Source organism: Azolla caroliniana, unplaced genomic scaffold, assembly GCF_043228905.1.
Source record: "Azolla caroliniana isolate FFs.n. ecotype wild unplaced genomic scaffold, voAzoCaro1.0.p SCAF_5, whole genome shotgun sequence".
NCBI classification, from domain to species: Eukaryota; Viridiplantae; Streptophyta; class Polypodiopsida; order Salviniales; family Salviniaceae; genus Azolla; species Azolla caroliniana.
This window is the reverse complement of record NW_028230440.1, coordinates 20,769,428-20,787,498: the sequence shown is the minus strand read 5'-3', so window position 1 is coordinate 20,787,498 and position 18,071 is coordinate 20,769,428. Positions and strand designations below refer to the sequence as shown.

General features: G+C 39.7%; 3 protein-coding genes across 3 annotated transcripts in view; 1 reads left to right on the top strand and 2 right to left on the bottom strand.

Annotated features, from left to right (window-relative positions):
• The window catches only part of LOC147864398 (cyclin-U1-1-like), a 64,261-nt gene that overhangs the window by 10,220 nt on the left and 35,970 nt on the right, over positions 1-18,071 (bottom strand). The window lies entirely within an intron of this gene.
• Positions 7,053-10,692, bottom strand: ABCI20 (non-intrinsic ABC protein 9). Its single transcript, XM_087320197.1, has 7 exons — positions 10,414-10,692; positions 9,517-9,650; positions 9,316-9,435; positions 9,046-9,141; positions 8,806-8,958; positions 7,761-7,838; positions 7,053-7,670 (listed from the first exon to the last, which is right to left on the bottom strand). Exons 1-7 carry the CDS (start codon positions 10,571-10,573, stop codon positions 7,470-7,472), a joined length of 942 nt encoding a protein of 313 aa, XP_087176323.1. The 5' UTR covers positions 10,574-10,692; the 3' UTR covers positions 7,053-7,469.
• Positions 13,191-17,850, top strand: LOC147864404 (uncharacterized). Its single transcript, XM_087320523.1, has 2 exons — positions 13,191-15,150; positions 16,918-17,850. The coding sequence occupies exons 1-2, from the start codon at positions 13,236-13,238 to the stop codon at positions 17,736-17,738; spliced, it is 2,736 nt and encodes a 911-aa protein (XP_087176649.1). The 5' UTR covers positions 13,191-13,235; the 3' UTR covers positions 17,739-17,850.

The window sequence follows — 18,071 nt, the reverse complement described above, 5'->3', positions numbered from 1 at the left end:
AAGGACAAGTGTGAAGGTTTAAAAGATTAGTTAAAACTTAAACTAGACATTTTGAATTTGAATGACATGCATTGCCTCTTTTTTGTGCCTGTATTGATAGAGTGAGTTAACACCTGAAATTAAACCAGAATATAGGAATTAGCAACACGCTTTTAGATACATATGGCAAATGTGGCAGCATCAAAGAAGCACAAAATATTTTCAATACTCTCTATGTAAGGGACATTACATCTTGGAATGCAATGATAAAAGGGTTTGGAATAAACCACGATCGATATATGGCTTTCCAATGTTTCAAATGTATGCTGAAATCAAGTCTAAAACCTAATGCAACCACATTCACATGCAATATTCATTGTAATAGTAGACTATTTTAATACCAATGGAGAATATTTTTTATGGAAAAAAAATATAGGAATTAGCAATAACCAAGTTAATAAGAAATTTCTAACATGAGTGAATTAGCTTCTCACTTACTAATAAAAAACCTCGACAATGTTTAGGCTAGTTAGTCTTAATGAAAATGCATGATCCACATGTAACATGTCTTGTAAAACAATAAAGAACCTCTACTAGGGCATTACATGCTAAAACACAATGGGAAAGTTGGCCATTGAAATGAAATGGTGATAAAGAAGGAAAATACTAGAAAAATGTTTTATACGGTGATGCTAACAAAGAAAGAAGCCATAATGCCAACAACGAAGAAATTTGACAATGAAATGTTTCCCAAAACACAATGAGTGACAATGATAGCATTGCCCTTATATCATGACAAGATTATCACTCTATGTTCCCTTGAAACAAAGTCATAATGTGCCCAAAGAAAGTAATGCTAAGAAGGATAAATGTTTAAATCTCAATTGATAAAGAAGGAAGAACCACATCAATGATGAGTTATAAGGCAATGCTAGTAAATAATGAAGAAAATGGTTTAACAATATATGCATCAAACGTTTTTTTCACAACGCAACAAGTGAAGCATTAACAACTTCGGCAAATTCATCATTAAAGTCTCCACTCATATTTAATTAAATGAACATGATTAGTTGTCTAGACTTAAGAAACACTTTAACTAATTAATTAATTAGTTGCCACTCATATTATTGAGCTTTTCACACTAGGCAACCACAATACTTTTGGTATCATGGCCCCTTTTCCTTATGGATACATTTGTGTATTGGGTACTCATGATGAGAGAAAGAAAAAAGATAGAGAAGAGAAGAGGAAGAGAAAAGAATACTTTAATATACTATTAGGAAAACAATACAATCCTCTTAGACTCCAAAAGTAACAACCCCAAATAACTGCTTCAATATACTATTAGCCAAAATGGTCTTTCCTTCTTCTCTCTTTCTTCGACTAATCTTCGTCTCACTTCTTCTAATCTTCTTATTCTTCCTCACTTCTTCTTGTAGATATTCTATTCCTCCCTTTTTCTCTCCCAATTGCTAAGAATACCCTCATATTTATAGGTTTTTAATTGCGTTATTCTTGCTTTTTTCTTTTCTTTTCTTTCTACATATCCTCGAGTTTGTGTGATGCGTTTTTCATATCATTATTTCTCATTTGTCATACGAGAAAGCTCTCTTTGCTAGCTTCTTTATAAATCTTTTCTTTTGAAATTTGGATATAAGATGAAGAAGTTATGAGCTTTTTTCTCTGCCTTTTTTATGCGTTTTTTTCTTTTTTCCTGCTTTTTCTACTTTTAGAAAACGCCTCTAACTTCATATCCCTTCAATTTCATTCGTCTTTTAACTCTTGAACCTTTTCATATTGTGCTTTATTCTTATACACCTTAGCATCCGATGTATTTGCCATGGTCTTTTCTTACGAGCAAAAATTGACTTCACAGGTACCAATGTCATTTCAATGTCGTAGCCTATAGGAATTGTGTGACATGAATTGTTACAAGTACCTATTACAATAGGATCAATATAAAAACCCCTTGTTGACTCGTAATACAATAGCGAGGCTCTTTATCACTAGGTAAACCTTTTCAAGAGATGTAAGTCTAGTTAGCGTAGAGACAACTCCTTTAGGCGCAATATGTCCACTTAGCTTAGTTATGAAAACCACCATATGAATTTTCTTTATAACCCATTTACCATCAAAGAAGGCTTTGTTTCTCACATTCCAATACAATACTCTCCAATAAATAAGGTAATCAATCATATACCTCTTTATCCTATGGAGAGAATAAACCTTCGGCTTTCGAGACCATCAAAGAAGACCTTGTTTTGCATACTCCAATACAATATACTCCAACAAATAAGACAATCAATCATTCACCTCTTTATACTATGGAGTAAATTCTTGTCCAACGAGGGAGGTAAATATACCAATAAATGATGCCCAAATCTACAATATAACAACACATATTGCTTTAATACATGTAAGGAAATCATGTTTGGCTTCCTCTTCAAGCATTGTGCAAAAACCCCATTTCCCATAGGAAATGCGCTGATATTATAAAGCCCCCTAAGACCCAACCTATTTACCTAGTAAGATTGCCTACAAATGATGGATGATGGGTGAAAGCATGTAAATGGAAACACTATTATAGTTAACATGTAGCTAAAATGACCACGGCTAAGTAGCTTCTTTTTTTGTTAATATTTAGTGGGAAAATCTTAAAGATACACATCATTTATTATGGGGAGGGAAATATTATCATTTATGGTACACATTTAAGTCGTTCTTTATTTCAGATCACATTTTGATAATCCCTAAATTTGCCAAACAACTAAATTTTATTCAGCTTTTTGCATAGCTAATTAGTTATGTCAAGGGCATAGGTAATTGTCCCCATTCTCATGCTTTTGCCCTAATGGGTTGTCCATCTAAGAGTCCAACATTGGATATCCCATATCAAAGTATTGTGCCATCTAAGGGATACATTCACCACTAAGCAAGCTTTATCTTCGATCAACTTCATTGGTGTATAACTACCACGATAGCCTCTTGGGGAAATTATGTTTGTCATCTTAATAATTCTCATCTTGATGCTACTAGGTGTAGGGGTTTTAGAGCTATGTTTGATGCAATTCAGTTATCTTTATGGGACCTCTCTAATTGGTCACCATCTTTTGTGCATGTTTGGTTTGGATACTTTACTTCGGTTGGTGTTATGATATGAGTAAAAGGAACAATGTCTCAAGGAGACTGTTATTATTTTGATGTATATGACGAAGGAAAATTATGGCAAACTAAAGTGGAATCGTTGATTTGACAAACAACATTGCAACATCTTGTGAGAGTGATTGGTAAATCTAGTAAAAGGTGGATTTTAGATCCTTCTCCTTCTGATAGTATATTTTTCCAACTATGGGTATTTTAAAAAAAATCGTTGTTGGACTTGCATTGGAATCCATTAGATTATCTTTGGAAACATACAAATCCTTCGTCTCAAACTAAATATTTTCAATATTTTGTGAAGTTGGACCGGAAGTTGCTCTTACATAAGAAATTGATTCCACCGTCCGTTATGAAAGTTGGTTGGCAAATGGGGCCTCTTTAATGGATGCATCTAAATATTGGAAGTGGTTATTGAGTATGTATATTCCTAGGAAGATTGTACTTTTTTGCTGGTTATTGATCCATTATGCACTATCGGTTCGGGCATGGTTACGACAAGTAAATAATAAGTCGCGTGGATTTGGTTGTGGATGTATGATGGAATCAATTAATCATGTATTGTGGTCTTGTCCTAAAATTATGCAAGTATGGAAGAGAGTATTAAGGTTGTTGATATTGATACACGCTAATTGACATGTGATCACTTGGGGTGTGGTTAGGTGGGCCCTTCTAGAGGGACAACTGTTATATGAAAAGGAGGATATAGTGGAAGCCTTTCACATAGTTCCTCCTCATATATAAATGGTTCAACCTTTTCTATTTGATAGTTTGCAATTTGGGGATGATATTATTTGGAAGACAATTTCATTTATTCATATGTGGGTAATTTGGAAGGCGCGATGATGTACATCAGTTTTTGACATCGTCACTCATGATGTTTCTATTATAATTGTTGAATTCTGGTTGTTACATATTCGTACATTATGTGACCAATATAAAAGTTTTACAGGCAATGCTAATGTCATTTTCAAGAAGCAAATCCATTTTAAAAGGGTATGGGATTCAATGCTCATTTTTTGGGAAGATGGAGATCACATAATATGGATGTATATTGTTCCCATCATTTTGGGAAACAATGTCTGCTAACTTTGTTTATGGATTCTGTTGCTACAGATGTTGGTGGTATAGGTTACATTGCATGCTCATTTGCAGTTTGGGAGTAGACCATACAAATATTGGAGATATGGTGTACAAATGTGTAGGTCTTGTATCTACACACATCAAATCGGTTGTGATGTGAGTACAATGGAGTCTGTTGGCATACTCGTTTATCCAACACAATTTTTGTATTTCTTATGATTTTATAATACCAAGGCGTATCTCTTTCGGGAAAAAAACAAAAAAAAAACTTCATTGGTGTACACCAAGAGTATTGGTTTATGGTGTTGAATACCCAATACATCCATGCTTCCACATTCATCAAATTTTGTATAGGCAATGTAGAAAATGATCGTTGTATATGATCATATCGTTCACACAATTCTAACCTTCCCATGGCCGGCCTCTTGACATTACGAGAATCAATCAAATTATAACTAGTATATCCATCCTCTTTCACCAAATTTGAACTAGGCAACATCACTAAGGATCTCGTTTTCAAAGTCATGGACTTCAAGATGAACTTCCCAATGCCCAAATCAAGTGTTCTCATTTTCAAAGTGTCTTAGATCTTTGTCAATAGACTTCATGAGACAATATAAATCAAGTTGTTATTGAGAAAGACAATAATGTAGGACAAAATTCCATTATACAAGTTGTTTGGATCTTATCATGGGAAAAGTGTAGAACTTTTTTTCAAAAGATAAAAATGTTAAAAACGCCCCTACATTAACAAAATTATAGTTAAGAAAATGAGTGGGAAGGCAAAGAAGGATCATTTGTTCAAATATTGGAAACCTTAAAGAGGAACTATAGTAAACTTAACGAGAAAATATCATTTCTACATAGCCTCGTATTACGAGGTTGTACAAGTCCTACCCTTTGCATTTTTACAAATCTCATACTATACCATTCCTTGGTAAAACAATGTCGGAATACCCCACATGTTTGAAATCGTAATCTAATAGTTTGCAAAATCATTCCTGTAGAAAAGCTATCGTTCACTTGATATGATGTTGAAAAGCTAAGATCAAGCTCCCTTAGAATCACAATCCTAATTGGCATTGTCATTAGAGCTAGACACAAAAAACATGTATTGTGATTAGTTGGGTAAATAGCATCATGATTGTTGCTACTTAACATTATTTGTATGCAATTAGTGCAATCATTTGTATGGTATTAGTTCTTATTATATTAACAATAATCACAATGTTAATAACTATATTTAAATCTCTGGTCGTTGTAACTTTAACTCTAGTCAAAATTGTAATATCAATGCATTGGACATAATTTGGAGCCATTGTAACTAGCACTAACATAATTTCTTCATTCCAAATGATGAGCCCACAATAAAATGTGCATATCTCTTAAAATAACCAAGCAAGCTTGCGGAAGAATGCTTATGATGAAGAACTACGTTTGGACCAAGGGCATCAAAAGATATTTTCTTTAATTACAAGAGGTACAATTTGATATCTTTCATGATATGAGGAGCACTATTGGTATATTTCCCCTTGTGTAAAAGTCGCTTGATTTGTGCAATGGTGAAGAAGGTTTTCATACTATATGATAAGAAAGGGTAGGAACTCTGTGTGCACCAGATAAGGTTTGGTGAAAACAACTTGTCGAGTCATATTTCGTTTAACTCTTTTTCTATGATACCTAGAAAAGTAACTTTCACACAATTTGTGTTTTGTTACCTTTTCTAATGAAATTCATAACTATCAAAGGCCTATTAAGGGAACTAAATGCAAGAGGCTCCTGAGCTTAATGATAGCAAAGACTATGGAAACATATGGTGACATTGACAACACAAGGAAGAACAAAACATTGAGAGGCCATAGAAGATCTATGTCAACAACATCGTTGCTTCCCCATCCTCCTCTCATTTTTCTTCCCCTTACACCTGACTTACTCAACCATCAACACCTTCACCACAATAACCATCTCCTTCACTTCAACAATAGGCAATACCAAAAATCCATGTCTTGGGACCTCTCCATCGAACCCTATGTGGATCGTTGTGGCTTCAAGAAACGACTCGCTTTTTACAATTTCCATCGCGTCGAAGGAAAATGCAAGGATACTATCAAATGGAGCTACCATTGGATTAAAGATAAATATCGCCTACTTGGGTGTGGATTTGATTGAAATATTATCTTTCTCATTCCCTCCATGATACCAAGTTATTTTCTCTCTTTCATCTCCTTCTTTATAAGTAGAACTTCCATCTTGATCATTCACCCATCTTTGTACTAGGGTAAGTTTCATCTCATAGATTTCTTTTTTTCATACCTTAATACTATTTGTTTTTTTTTTTCCAAAAAATTAACACTATTTGTTTTAATTCCTTAAGCAGTTTTTTGTTTTGATCTTTTGAGTCATGGGTGTTATATATGAGAGCACAATTTCACATAGTAACCTTTTTGGGTCTTATTATGTCTCTGGCCCTACAAGATTGCATCCCACTCTTTTGCTTCAATATCTTGTATGCTCAACAATCTCACAGGAGGTGGGTGAGAGAATGTATAGATCTACGATGTAAGTGATCCATCTTTGCAAATAAATAAATGGGAGGATCGCTTCAGATTTTTCATTTATTTTTAATGATATAGATCTTGTTTCTTTCAATTACTTTCAAAGAGAATTGAAAGTGCCAGATGATTAGGTTTTCTAAAATGCTATCACGTGACTAAACCGATGATCATCTAAAGTTATGATTCACTTGAAATCATCTGGACAGGAAAACGGAGAATCTGTTAAGTATCCTTTTTGTTAATATTGCATAGACATGATTTTTTTCACCCTCACATATATTGTCAAAAGAATATGAATTAGTTGAACAAAATAAAAAGTTCCAAATTATAAATACGAGCCTGAAATATGAAATACAAAAGAGGCTGGCATCTCATGCATTCCAGATTTACAACTTACAGATCATTTCCACTGAAGGAAAACAACCATATCTCTAATGGTTTATCTGAAAAGACCCCAGGAGGAAATGAGGGCAATCAAGAATCATATAACAAAGACATGATTGATGATAACCATAGCAAATGGTACCAACCATGCATATCTTTGTCGCATGGATAAATCTTAAAACCACATGTTGTTATCTGTCCAACAAGTTGATTCTATATTATTGCCGCAAACCACGATTTGTGTCGAGCCAGTATTAACTCCCTCTTCACAACCACCCACGATTCGACGGCTTTTTTGGGTGTGTCAACGTATTATTGCCGCAAAACGCGGTTTGAGCTGAGGAAATAAGACGACTCTTCACCGGCTAAAGTAGAGTGCAATCGTCCACCTGCCCACCCATTATTCAACAACTTTGTGGTCTCTTTCTGTTTAGTTTCACCTCTTAAACGAGCTTCCTTCAATTTTTTCCTCTCTGCCTCAATGTCATGCCGTAGCCACCTCTCCACAGTTCTCTGTGAAATACATCATCACCTCTATGTCAAATCTTAAATGATTATCTAACATGATTACACCATTCATATATTACAATTAATCTGTTTTACCATAAGGGAGGTTTCTTTCACTTCTTTGATATCTGATAACGGCTTTGCAAATTGTAATGTTCCTTGTGCTACATATGCCTGCAATACAACAAATATCATCTTCAAAATGATCATCCCAGCAGCTAAGGTGACAATTGCCACTACAGATGGACACAAGGTAAGCACAGTTGCAGCACAGATTCATTGCCACGAATCCTGATTTGGGGGGGATGGGGGGCTATAGTCAAGTAGAACCAAGAAAGTGTATCCTGGAATACCAAATACATCACTCTGTTAATTTGCTAAATTGCCCAACTTCCTCATGAATGGAGATATGTATCTTTATCTGATCTTCATTTGTTGGTGTTCTTTTGTTTCGACTTCTGCCTGGCATGATTTAGCCCCTTTGGCTGCTCCACTAACCTCAGTCTTCAGATTATTTGAGTGTGCCTCGATCGAACCAATGGGTAGTGCTCGCGTGGGACCAGGAAACATGTATCTAGGGCATCTGATAAGTCCATCATTCATGAATCTCGAAACATATCTTTATAATTGTACATTTTGTTGGTTATGGATCCCAATTAAGTCCCTCATGTATGTATTTGGATGACATATATTATCAAAAAAAATTATCCTTCATGGTGTGGAAAACATTTTAAAGGAGCATGCCCCTATTTTGAGGCTGTCCACTAGATAATCTTTGTGATATAACTAGCCCTGCAAACAAAACCGCTTCCTGAATGACAAGTTTAAAATTGTCACAATGAAAGTGAACTTCCAATCCATTTATTTTTGCTTTCCAGGATTCACGATATTCTAACTTTTCTAGCAAGGCCTTCGAAATTCTTGCATAACTAGGTATATTGTCAATGACTTTTCTTTCAAAATTCATGCATTCAAACATTTGTAATTTTGTAATAGCTGAATGATTCCCAGCATTGTGCCAGAAGTCTGCATGCTCATGTCTTATACATTCATTGATATCTCCAGCTTGTTGGCACCCAGATTTCTTCTGAATTAATAAACAATGGCATTTTTAAGATTTTCAAGAGTTGATGCCTCTTACAATGTGTGATGGCCATGTTTCAAGGCCATCAAATATGTGGGTCGCGTAAACAATTGTAGCTCCTCTATCTGTACATTCTGAACGTAAAAATGATAGTAGATCTGCTCTTGCTAGCACATCAAGATCAACTGTAATCTCATCCAGTAGTAGTACCTAGAACAAAAAAAAATACTAGATCAGTTACATTCTATATTTTAGTGTTAATGGATTAAATAATGCATAGCACTACATTATAAACACCTTGAAAGGTCGCAGAAGTCCCATGCAGATTTGAACACGCCTTCTCTGTCCATCAGAAACTTTATGAAGGCGCCAACTCAGATCAATGTCCAATACCTAGAAAAATGAACATTCAATCCAACAAAAGTTATAGCCAATGCTTTAACAAAGTGATGTAAGTTAGATTTCTGGCCAAGCTTCAAGAATTATTAATCTGGAAGAGGATGACAAGGATCCACAAAAATAACGAAATCATATGAATGTGATATGCCGACTGCTATCGAAAAATACCTTAATTAGATTCTCTCTCCTCTTGGGATCTATACCTTGCACTCCAAATATCATCTTCTCTGCTGAGATATCCATCTGCAAAGGCACATCGAATCCTGCAAACGCAACATCTCTTCGCCACTGCATATAAATAAAAGATCCAATCAGAAATTTAGATAGTTCAATTACGTTCAGCACAAAAATTAGGCTCAATGTACATACATCTCCACCAAGGTAAGACAGGTCACCAGAAGATATGAGTGAGGTGTCATGGAAAGCAGATCTCCCCAGCACTTGGACCATTCCAGGATCCACCATGTGTTTTCCACCAATGATTTTCAAAATGGTGGTCTTCCCTACAGATATATAAACAGAAGTTTTGAGTGTACAATCAAGTGAAGCATATTATCCTTTACTTCCTTTTGATATAGAGATCTCAGATGTCATTAAGCTCTGATCCTCTCTCTCATGTGTTTCTCACAAAAACTTAAAAATATAGTCAAGTTCTGATTGCTTTTCTCATATGTTTTTCCAACAAAATCTTTCATGGTTAAGTTATGCTCCCTTTTTTCATGTGTTTTAAACAAAATCTGAAATAATAAGCTCTCGTCCCCCACATTTCCTGTTCTCTTTGATGAAAAATTACAGATTTGACCCCCCTTTCTCATGTACCTTTCAAAAATAAAAATTTAGAAAGTCAAGCTATGACCTCATTTCTCGTGTGCTGCTCAATAAAATCTCTCATACATAATCTCAAATCTGCTGTCTCGTGTGTTTTTTATGAAACTTTAGGCAGTTGAGAGCCAATCTCCTTTTCATGTGTTTTATTTACAGCAGATTCTTAAATATAACATAGACTAACCTCCAATCCCCTTTCTGATGTGTTTTCTTGGACAATGCTCTACATCATGAAGGTCTGATCCATTTTGTCATACACTTTTCTCAATAAAGTCTTACACATTGCAGCTATAATCCCCAAGTCTTGTGTGTGTTTTCAGACAAAATCATAAATAGCTAAGCTCTGATCCTAATTCCTACTATTCATGCATCAGAATTCTCTTAGATCAACAAGTTTTCGGGTTTTTTAGCGAGAGCGAAGGATAAGATCGAACGAAATACCTGCACCATTGGCACCGATAAGAAGGCAACGATCACCACGATGGAGAGTGAGGGAGAAGCCATGAATGAGGGGTTTGGATCCAAGGGGAGGTTGGCCATCAAGGCCGGGATATGTGAAGCTCAGATCTTTGATCTCCACACAAGCGGAGCTAGCTTCCATGGTGATCTGCGTGAATTGTCGACGCTGAAGTACAAATCAGGTATGGAAAAAACAACACAATTATATAGTTAGTTAGATAGATAGATAGATAGACAGACAGACAGACAGACAGACAGACAGTTATGGCGTGCTCTGCATTCGTCGATACAAAGTGGAAGTTTGTCGTTCTGTGACGTGCCCTGTTGTTGGTCACACTTTTGGTTCTGCAGAAAAGGTGTGCCCTGCTCATCGTGGGTAGGGTCCCCATGGGCCCCCCACTAGCACACCCGGACGGACGGACGGACGGACGGACGGACACACCCCGAGCCTCCTCCCACCGCGTACCTCTCGACCTTCTCCCTGCTAACCAATTGTCCTGCTATGTATGTATGTATCTATGTATCTATGTATGTATGTATTCCAAAATGGCATGGGCCTTTGTCTCGTCTCCCCCGATCACGGCCTCGCCACACCAGAAGAAACTATGTACACTATCTCGTTCTCATACCTACCCGTGTCTTGTTCCTTCATGTATAGCACGCCGCAGCTTCTTGTATGGTGCGTACATCTGAACCTAATTCCATAAACCCTAGTAACAATCAGCAATGGTTCGGTTCGGTTCGTCTTGAGAGGGTCCAAACCGACCCGTTTAAATTTTTTTAAACCTGAACCGAACCACGAAACCGTTAAACCGAACTGGTAAACATTTTTCAAACCGTTAAACCGTAAAAACCGCAGTTTCGTGGTTCGGTTTCGGTTTTCAACAAAGGTCAAATGTTTTATTTTTTATTTTTAAAATTTTTTAATTTATAATATTTCATTTTTTTTTAATTTTTTAATTTTTAAGATGTTCCTAAAATGTGAGAATAAGGTCTAAAAATGAAAAGATTGTTTAAAAACAATTTTTTTATTTTTTTAGAATTTTTTTTTTAAATAAAAAATAAAAAACCGTTAAACCATTTAAACCGCGGTTTTTGACTATTGAAACTGAACCAAACCGTTAAGCTGTTAAACCGCAGTTTCGCAGTTCGGTTCCGTTGCCGATTGTTAAACCCTAGTACCTGTTTTACCCCCCCCCCCCCCCCCCCTCCCTCCCTTCGTACATTGCTTCACATTGTGCCCTTGGTCCCAACCATCACATTATCCACAACCCCCACCCCACGAGCACAACCTTGTTGTCCAATGTTGCATGTGAATGTACGAATTTGCCTCCCATTGTTGCATGTGAATGTGAAGCAATCGCTATCTTCGCCAATTAAAAAGTAGCAAAAGCGCTAGCATACCCTAAGCTTTGTAACCTTTTACACATCATCGACATATGACCTAATTTTAATAAAAATATCAAAGCACACTTCGGGTTTTTTCCAATTGCTCTAGCAAAATAAATTTGGTTTTGTTTAGTTAATTTTGCAAGTTAAGTTTGTTCTAACATGACCATCTATTTTTTTTGTTGATTGTTAACTAAGCAATCCTAATTAGGAGACCAACTAATTAAAGTTCGACATAGTAATTGCTAGCTTAAGCAGCCTAATTGGTCTAGGCTGTTATGCCTATTAAGTGTGACATTAACCTAGTTAAATCTCGAGGATGTTTCAGCAACTTTAAATAATCAAGGGGTGTTTTCATCATTTTTAAACTTAGGGATATCTTGGTAAATATGGAAAACTTAGAAATATGTTGGTATTTTCCCTTTTTGAAAAGTGTCGAACCTCATCATGTGATGCAAAACTAGGATTTATGTGAGCATCTATATAGCCCTAGATTTAGGTCTAGAACAAGCACAAGCTAAAGTGCCATGTGCAACGTTATATTGTGATCATAACAAATGATTGTCTAAGGCAAGCATATGAGTGACGACAACATAGCCTATCTAGCATTCTTACTCTTTATTATTAGTATGCTTAATGTGATGATAAACTTGTATTCCATATGTGCATCTATTATATGCAAATTAGGAATGAATGTTACTCCACCAATGATTGGAGTAAATGCAATATGCCCATTGAATGTGGGTACTACAATAATTGTTTTAGGTTCCGTCATTGTCTAGTGGAACTAAATAGATATGATCACCATCTCTAGACCACATACACTTACATTCTAAGAGCACTTGTGTTTTCGTAACAGGGGATAGTACGAATACCCAACCTCTACCTATTGTTGTTGTCGTCTATGGATCGTATCGATAGTCATCGTCTCCCTAGCGTGTGACCCCCATGTGGCGTTGTAACTTGTTACCACATACGTAGCCTTGACCTCCATGAGGCTCGTTGTTCACCATGTGGTTGGGGGGGAGCTTCACAACATTAAAGTGTTGAATGGTTTTGGACGTTTGGGAATGGAAGTCATGGTAGTCTTGTGAAGTCTTTATGTCATCAACAATTTAAGCGCACACACAAATGTATGTATGTATGTATGTATGTGTACTTGTAGTGTGAATGAATGCATGTATGTATGTATATTTAGATAGATAAATGATAGATTGAGAGGAGCAAACGGACAATAATAAATACACACACATTCTCTCTCTCTCACTCATTGTGTACATATATATATATGTATATTGATAGATAGACATGTATGTATGTATTTTAAATGGTATGTATTTATAGCTTGGAGAGAGTCTTTTACACATTCAATCTACTCCTATCTATCTATCTATGAATTCATCTTCTTTCTCTTCATGACCATCTCCTCCTCCTATTACAACTACTACTCCATTAGTAGTAGTAGTAGTAGTAGTAGTAGTAGTAGTAGTAGTAGTCTTATGATTGTCATCCTTATACTAATACTATGCACCATCCCTACTACCATTTGCAGCCTTGAAGTAGACTCCATCAACCAAGCTCTCCCAAATCATGCCATTGCTCCTGCCCCTTCTCCTCGCGAGCCCAGCCCCTCGTCCTGGTCGCTCCCCACCTCTCAAAGAGACGCATTGTTGGCATTCAAACGGACCATCGAGTCCGACCCTTTGGGCGTCCTCGACCAATGGGACCCCGACCGCTACCCCGACCCTTGCCTCTGGGAAGGCGTCCAATGCGGCCCGCCCACCAATATGTCCTCCTCCGGCCACCAGAACCTCGACACAAATGCCGACACCTTGACACAAGACATGAATGTTGTTGTCCATGTGATCACCCTTACATTGCCTCGGTCCCAGCTCCTCGGACAGTTGGCGCCGGAGCTAGGCCAGCTGACATGCCTACGCCACCTCAACCTCCACCACAACCGCCTCTACGGACCTATCCCGACCCGCCTCTTTGAAGGTGTGGCCGGCCTCAAGAGCCTCTTCCTCTTCTCCAACAACTTCTCGGGAAGCCTCCCGCAAGAAATCGGACACCTCTCCTCCCTCCAGAGCCTCGACCTCTCGGATAACTCGTTATCGGGTAGTATCCCCTCCTCCCTAATGTCCGGGTGCGCGCGCCTGGCATTCGTCTCGCTCGATCACAATGCATTCTCGGGCCCGATCCCCGACTCCGTGCCGGGATCACTGGAGTATCTCGATGTCTCTCACAACTGCCTCGATGGCGCGATTCCGGAGAGCATACTCCAGGGAGGCTTGCAGGTCTTGAACTTGTCCCACAACAGGATATCAGGAGGCATCCCAAGCAGCCTCCTCTCGGCCGGAACCTCGATCATCGATGTTTCTTACAACAACCTCAGCGGGCCGATCCCTTCGAATCGCGCCTCCTCCGCGGATGTGTTCCTCGGCAATCCGGGGCTTTGTGGCCCGCCTCTTCCGACAATTTGCCCTATGGAAACACCCAGCAGCTCGGACAATGGCAGTAGCGGAGGAGATCGGCATGGCCATGGCAGCAATGCGTGGGACGGGCAGGAGATCGCGCTGGCTGTAGCTATGGCGAGCACCACAGGTGTGGTGTTGATGTGCATAGGATGCTTGTGCTGCTGCTACTGGGGGAACACATGGGCCAAAGCCGGCAGGAGGGTCCGGGGCGCGGAAGAAGAAGAAGAAGATGAGGATGATGAGCATTACAACAAGAGCATTGCCACAAGTGTCATTAGCCATGGCAGCCAGAAGAGCATGACCATGCTGGCCTGCTGCTCTTCTTCTTCCTCCTCCTCCTCCCCCTCGCTACCGCGAAGCGGAGACATCGGCGGCCATAGTTACAAAGGATCGGATCGGGCAAGGCCGGGTAGGAGGGGGCATTGTTCCGGTGGGGGATTCGGCCCCTCGAGATGGTTCAATTGTGCTAGAAAGCGGGGATCCGGGGCATCATCGGTGGTGGAGCGATACAAGGGGGAATTGGTGGCCCTCGAGGGCGGGGAGGTGGGGTTTACAATCGAGGAGCTGCTGAGAGCCGCGGCCTACGTGCTGGGCAAGAGCTGCGGGGCCGGGATCGTGTACCGGGTCGTGGTGTCGGAGGAGGTCACGGTGGCGGTCAGGCGGCTCGGAGAGGGCGGGGCCAGACGGAACGGACACCGGCACAAGGAGTTCGAGTCGGAGGTGGAAGGTATCGCGGCCGCCCGGCACCCCAATGTTGTCCGCCTACGAGCCTACTCTTGCTCCCCCGATGAGAAACTCCTCGTCTACGACTTCCTCCCCAACGGAAACCTCGGCTCCGCCTTGCGCCGTCACGGTATGCCGCCGCCTTTGATCGTTAAACTAAGTACCACCATACATAAATATGTAGGTACATTTGACCGATCCATAAGACCCCCAAGTTTAAGTTTCCGAAATACCCCTTGCGCCGGTTCCGTTTATTTCTCCGGGATGCCCCCCCATGGCAAACCCAAGCTTAAACTCCAAATGCCCCTATGGCTTTCAGCAGTTTCCCTCGATCATTTCTACATGAGTCAAACTTTAGTGGGATTCTACGAGTAGTTTGGCCCCTTTCTTTTAAGGGCTTAGCCTAGGGGCATTTGGGGAAACCAAAGAGAGAAGTTGTGGACATGCTTAACTAAGTACCACAATACATACATACACACACACACATTGGATCCATAAGATCCGAGTTTAAATTTACCAAAATACCCTTGCGTCGTCAATTCCCGTTATTTGCCCCCCCCCCCCTCGGAATTCCCTTGGCCAACCCGTGCTTAAACTCCTAAATGCCCCTATGACTTTCGGCCAATTTCCCTCGAGCATTTCTATGTGACTCTATCTCGGGTGGGATTCTACGATTAGTTTGACCCCTTTCTTTGAAGGTCAGGCTTGGCGTAGGTGCACTTGGGGAAACCAAACGGAGAAAGCCGTGGACATGGTTAGTACTCAATCACTCTCCAGACTCCTATGTTGATTCTTGTCATTGGCATTAAGGAAATGTGATCTCGAAAATAGAACACTCCGATGGCGACAAAAGTGCATGAATTTTCGATTGAGAGAGTTTCTCGGCCTAATATGGATTTTCATAAGTATTTGGTTGGAATTCTTGGAGATGTTTATATATATCCATGTAAACTCTATCATTTTCATCCCTTACAAGCCGCGAAACATCTCCAAGATTTCTGACCAAAAACTGATGAAAAAGCCATGACAGGCAATGAAACTCACTTGACAAAATATTCGTGCACTTTATAGCGTAATCATGGCCAAATGGGTACTCCTAGGTGAAATTTTTTGTACGAATAATGTGATGAGAGTGACATGTGATGGATAAATAGATCAAAGCCCAAAAACAACTCTTATAGATCAAAATACTTATTGCTGTTTCTTTCGCTCTCGTTTTGATCAAGATTCGAGAAGACAAAATGTCACAAGTATGCCATCATTTTCCAATCATGATTTCAAATACCAAGGGCCTAGTGACCCATACATATTATCTCGATACTCGCTTCAATAGAAACACATTGAACAAGAGAAAACAACGCATCACATATGTGAATGTGACATAGAGGACTGGCATGTCACATGACCAATTGACAACATGTGATTGCTTAGCAATACAGAAAAAATGGTGGATATTTAAGATAGATTTGGACACTACTCAAGGCTTGTATCTTTATCTTGAAGACAACTAAATTGTGCTTTTCTTGTTGGTAGACTTTTTAAGGCATCATTCACATGAAGTACCACACTTCCATCCGGTCCAACAATGCATCCTTTTGAGGAAGTTTTTATACCACAATCTTTTGAAGATAGAAAATTAGCTCTTTAGTCGGTTGGTTAGCATTGTTTGAACAAAGAAATAACTAGTATATTAGAGTGTAATAAATTGATTGCCTTGTGATTGTTAAGAGTGCATAGGGTTGTTTATCGACAACAAGAAAGAGGAGGTATGGGAAATTTTTAGTTGCACCTTTCGATAAGTTCATACTCGAACGAATAAAGAACAATGTTTGCTTGGGTGTTTTATTTTTTAAATTGATCCGTGTTTTTTCGGGTTTTTTTCTTGGGGACAAATTAGGATGGCACCAACAAGGGCTAGTATGGTGGGCGAGGTTAAAAATAGCGAGGGCAGTAGCGAGGGCCGTAGCATTCCTACACGAGCAACGGGGCGGAACTGCGGCACACGGGGACCTAAAGCCCAACAACATATTGCTAGACATGGGATTGGATGCGTACGTGGCGGATTACGGCCTCGGGCGCCTTGTGAGCATAGCCGGGAGCGGAGTGGTGCCCACGCCCACAAGGAACACAAGGGTACCGGCCAAGGACCTCGATTTACACTACTACGCGCCCGAGGCCATCGATGTGGTCTTCAAGGCCGGGGCCGGGGGCGAGACTCTATTCTCGCTCGGGGTCGATCGCTTCGTGAAGGCGACCCAGAAGGGGGATGTGTACTCTATGGGCATGGTGCTCCTAGAGCTGCTCACTGGTATAAGTGATGACCAACACCGGCGCCAACGGCAATCTCCCCAATACATAATGCACATGAACCAGCTCCTCCTCCATGAGATTGATCCCACCCATCAAGCATCCACTCGGAAACTTGATACGCTCGGACATGGGCACCATCCGATCGACATTGACATTCCTCGACCACAACCTGCCAACACTTCGCCCCCACCGGATTTGTTGCTCCACATTTTGGACCCGGTTCTCGTGAGGGAAATGCCGCAACACGTGGAACAAATGGTCGCCACCCTCCATCTCGCGTTGTCGTGTATCGCGCTCCATCCCGAGGAGCGACCAACCATGCGTCATGTCTCCATATCCCTCGATCAAATCACCACTCCCACCCCACTCCACACACAAAATGTCAGCAAGTTATTGTGCCCCCCTTAAAATCTTAGGTTCTCGTAGTGATCTCGCTCGCTCCCCCGCATGTGTGGATGTGCTTGGGAAGAGGACTCTATATTGATCTGGTAGGCACAAAAGTGGATCATATTGTTGAGTTAGGGTAGGGGTGATGCTGTAGTGATCCATTCTCCATAGCATGGTATGCATGAACTCATCTCTTTCTAATTCTTTTCTTGTATGAAGTGACATAGTGCTTAATTCCATATTTTGATTCTATTCATGATGTCGATATTCAAATCCCATGATGTTCATTTGACCTTCTCTCTGCCTATCGATCCCTTTCTCTCTTCTTATGGTATACTCACCCCTTCATGGTAT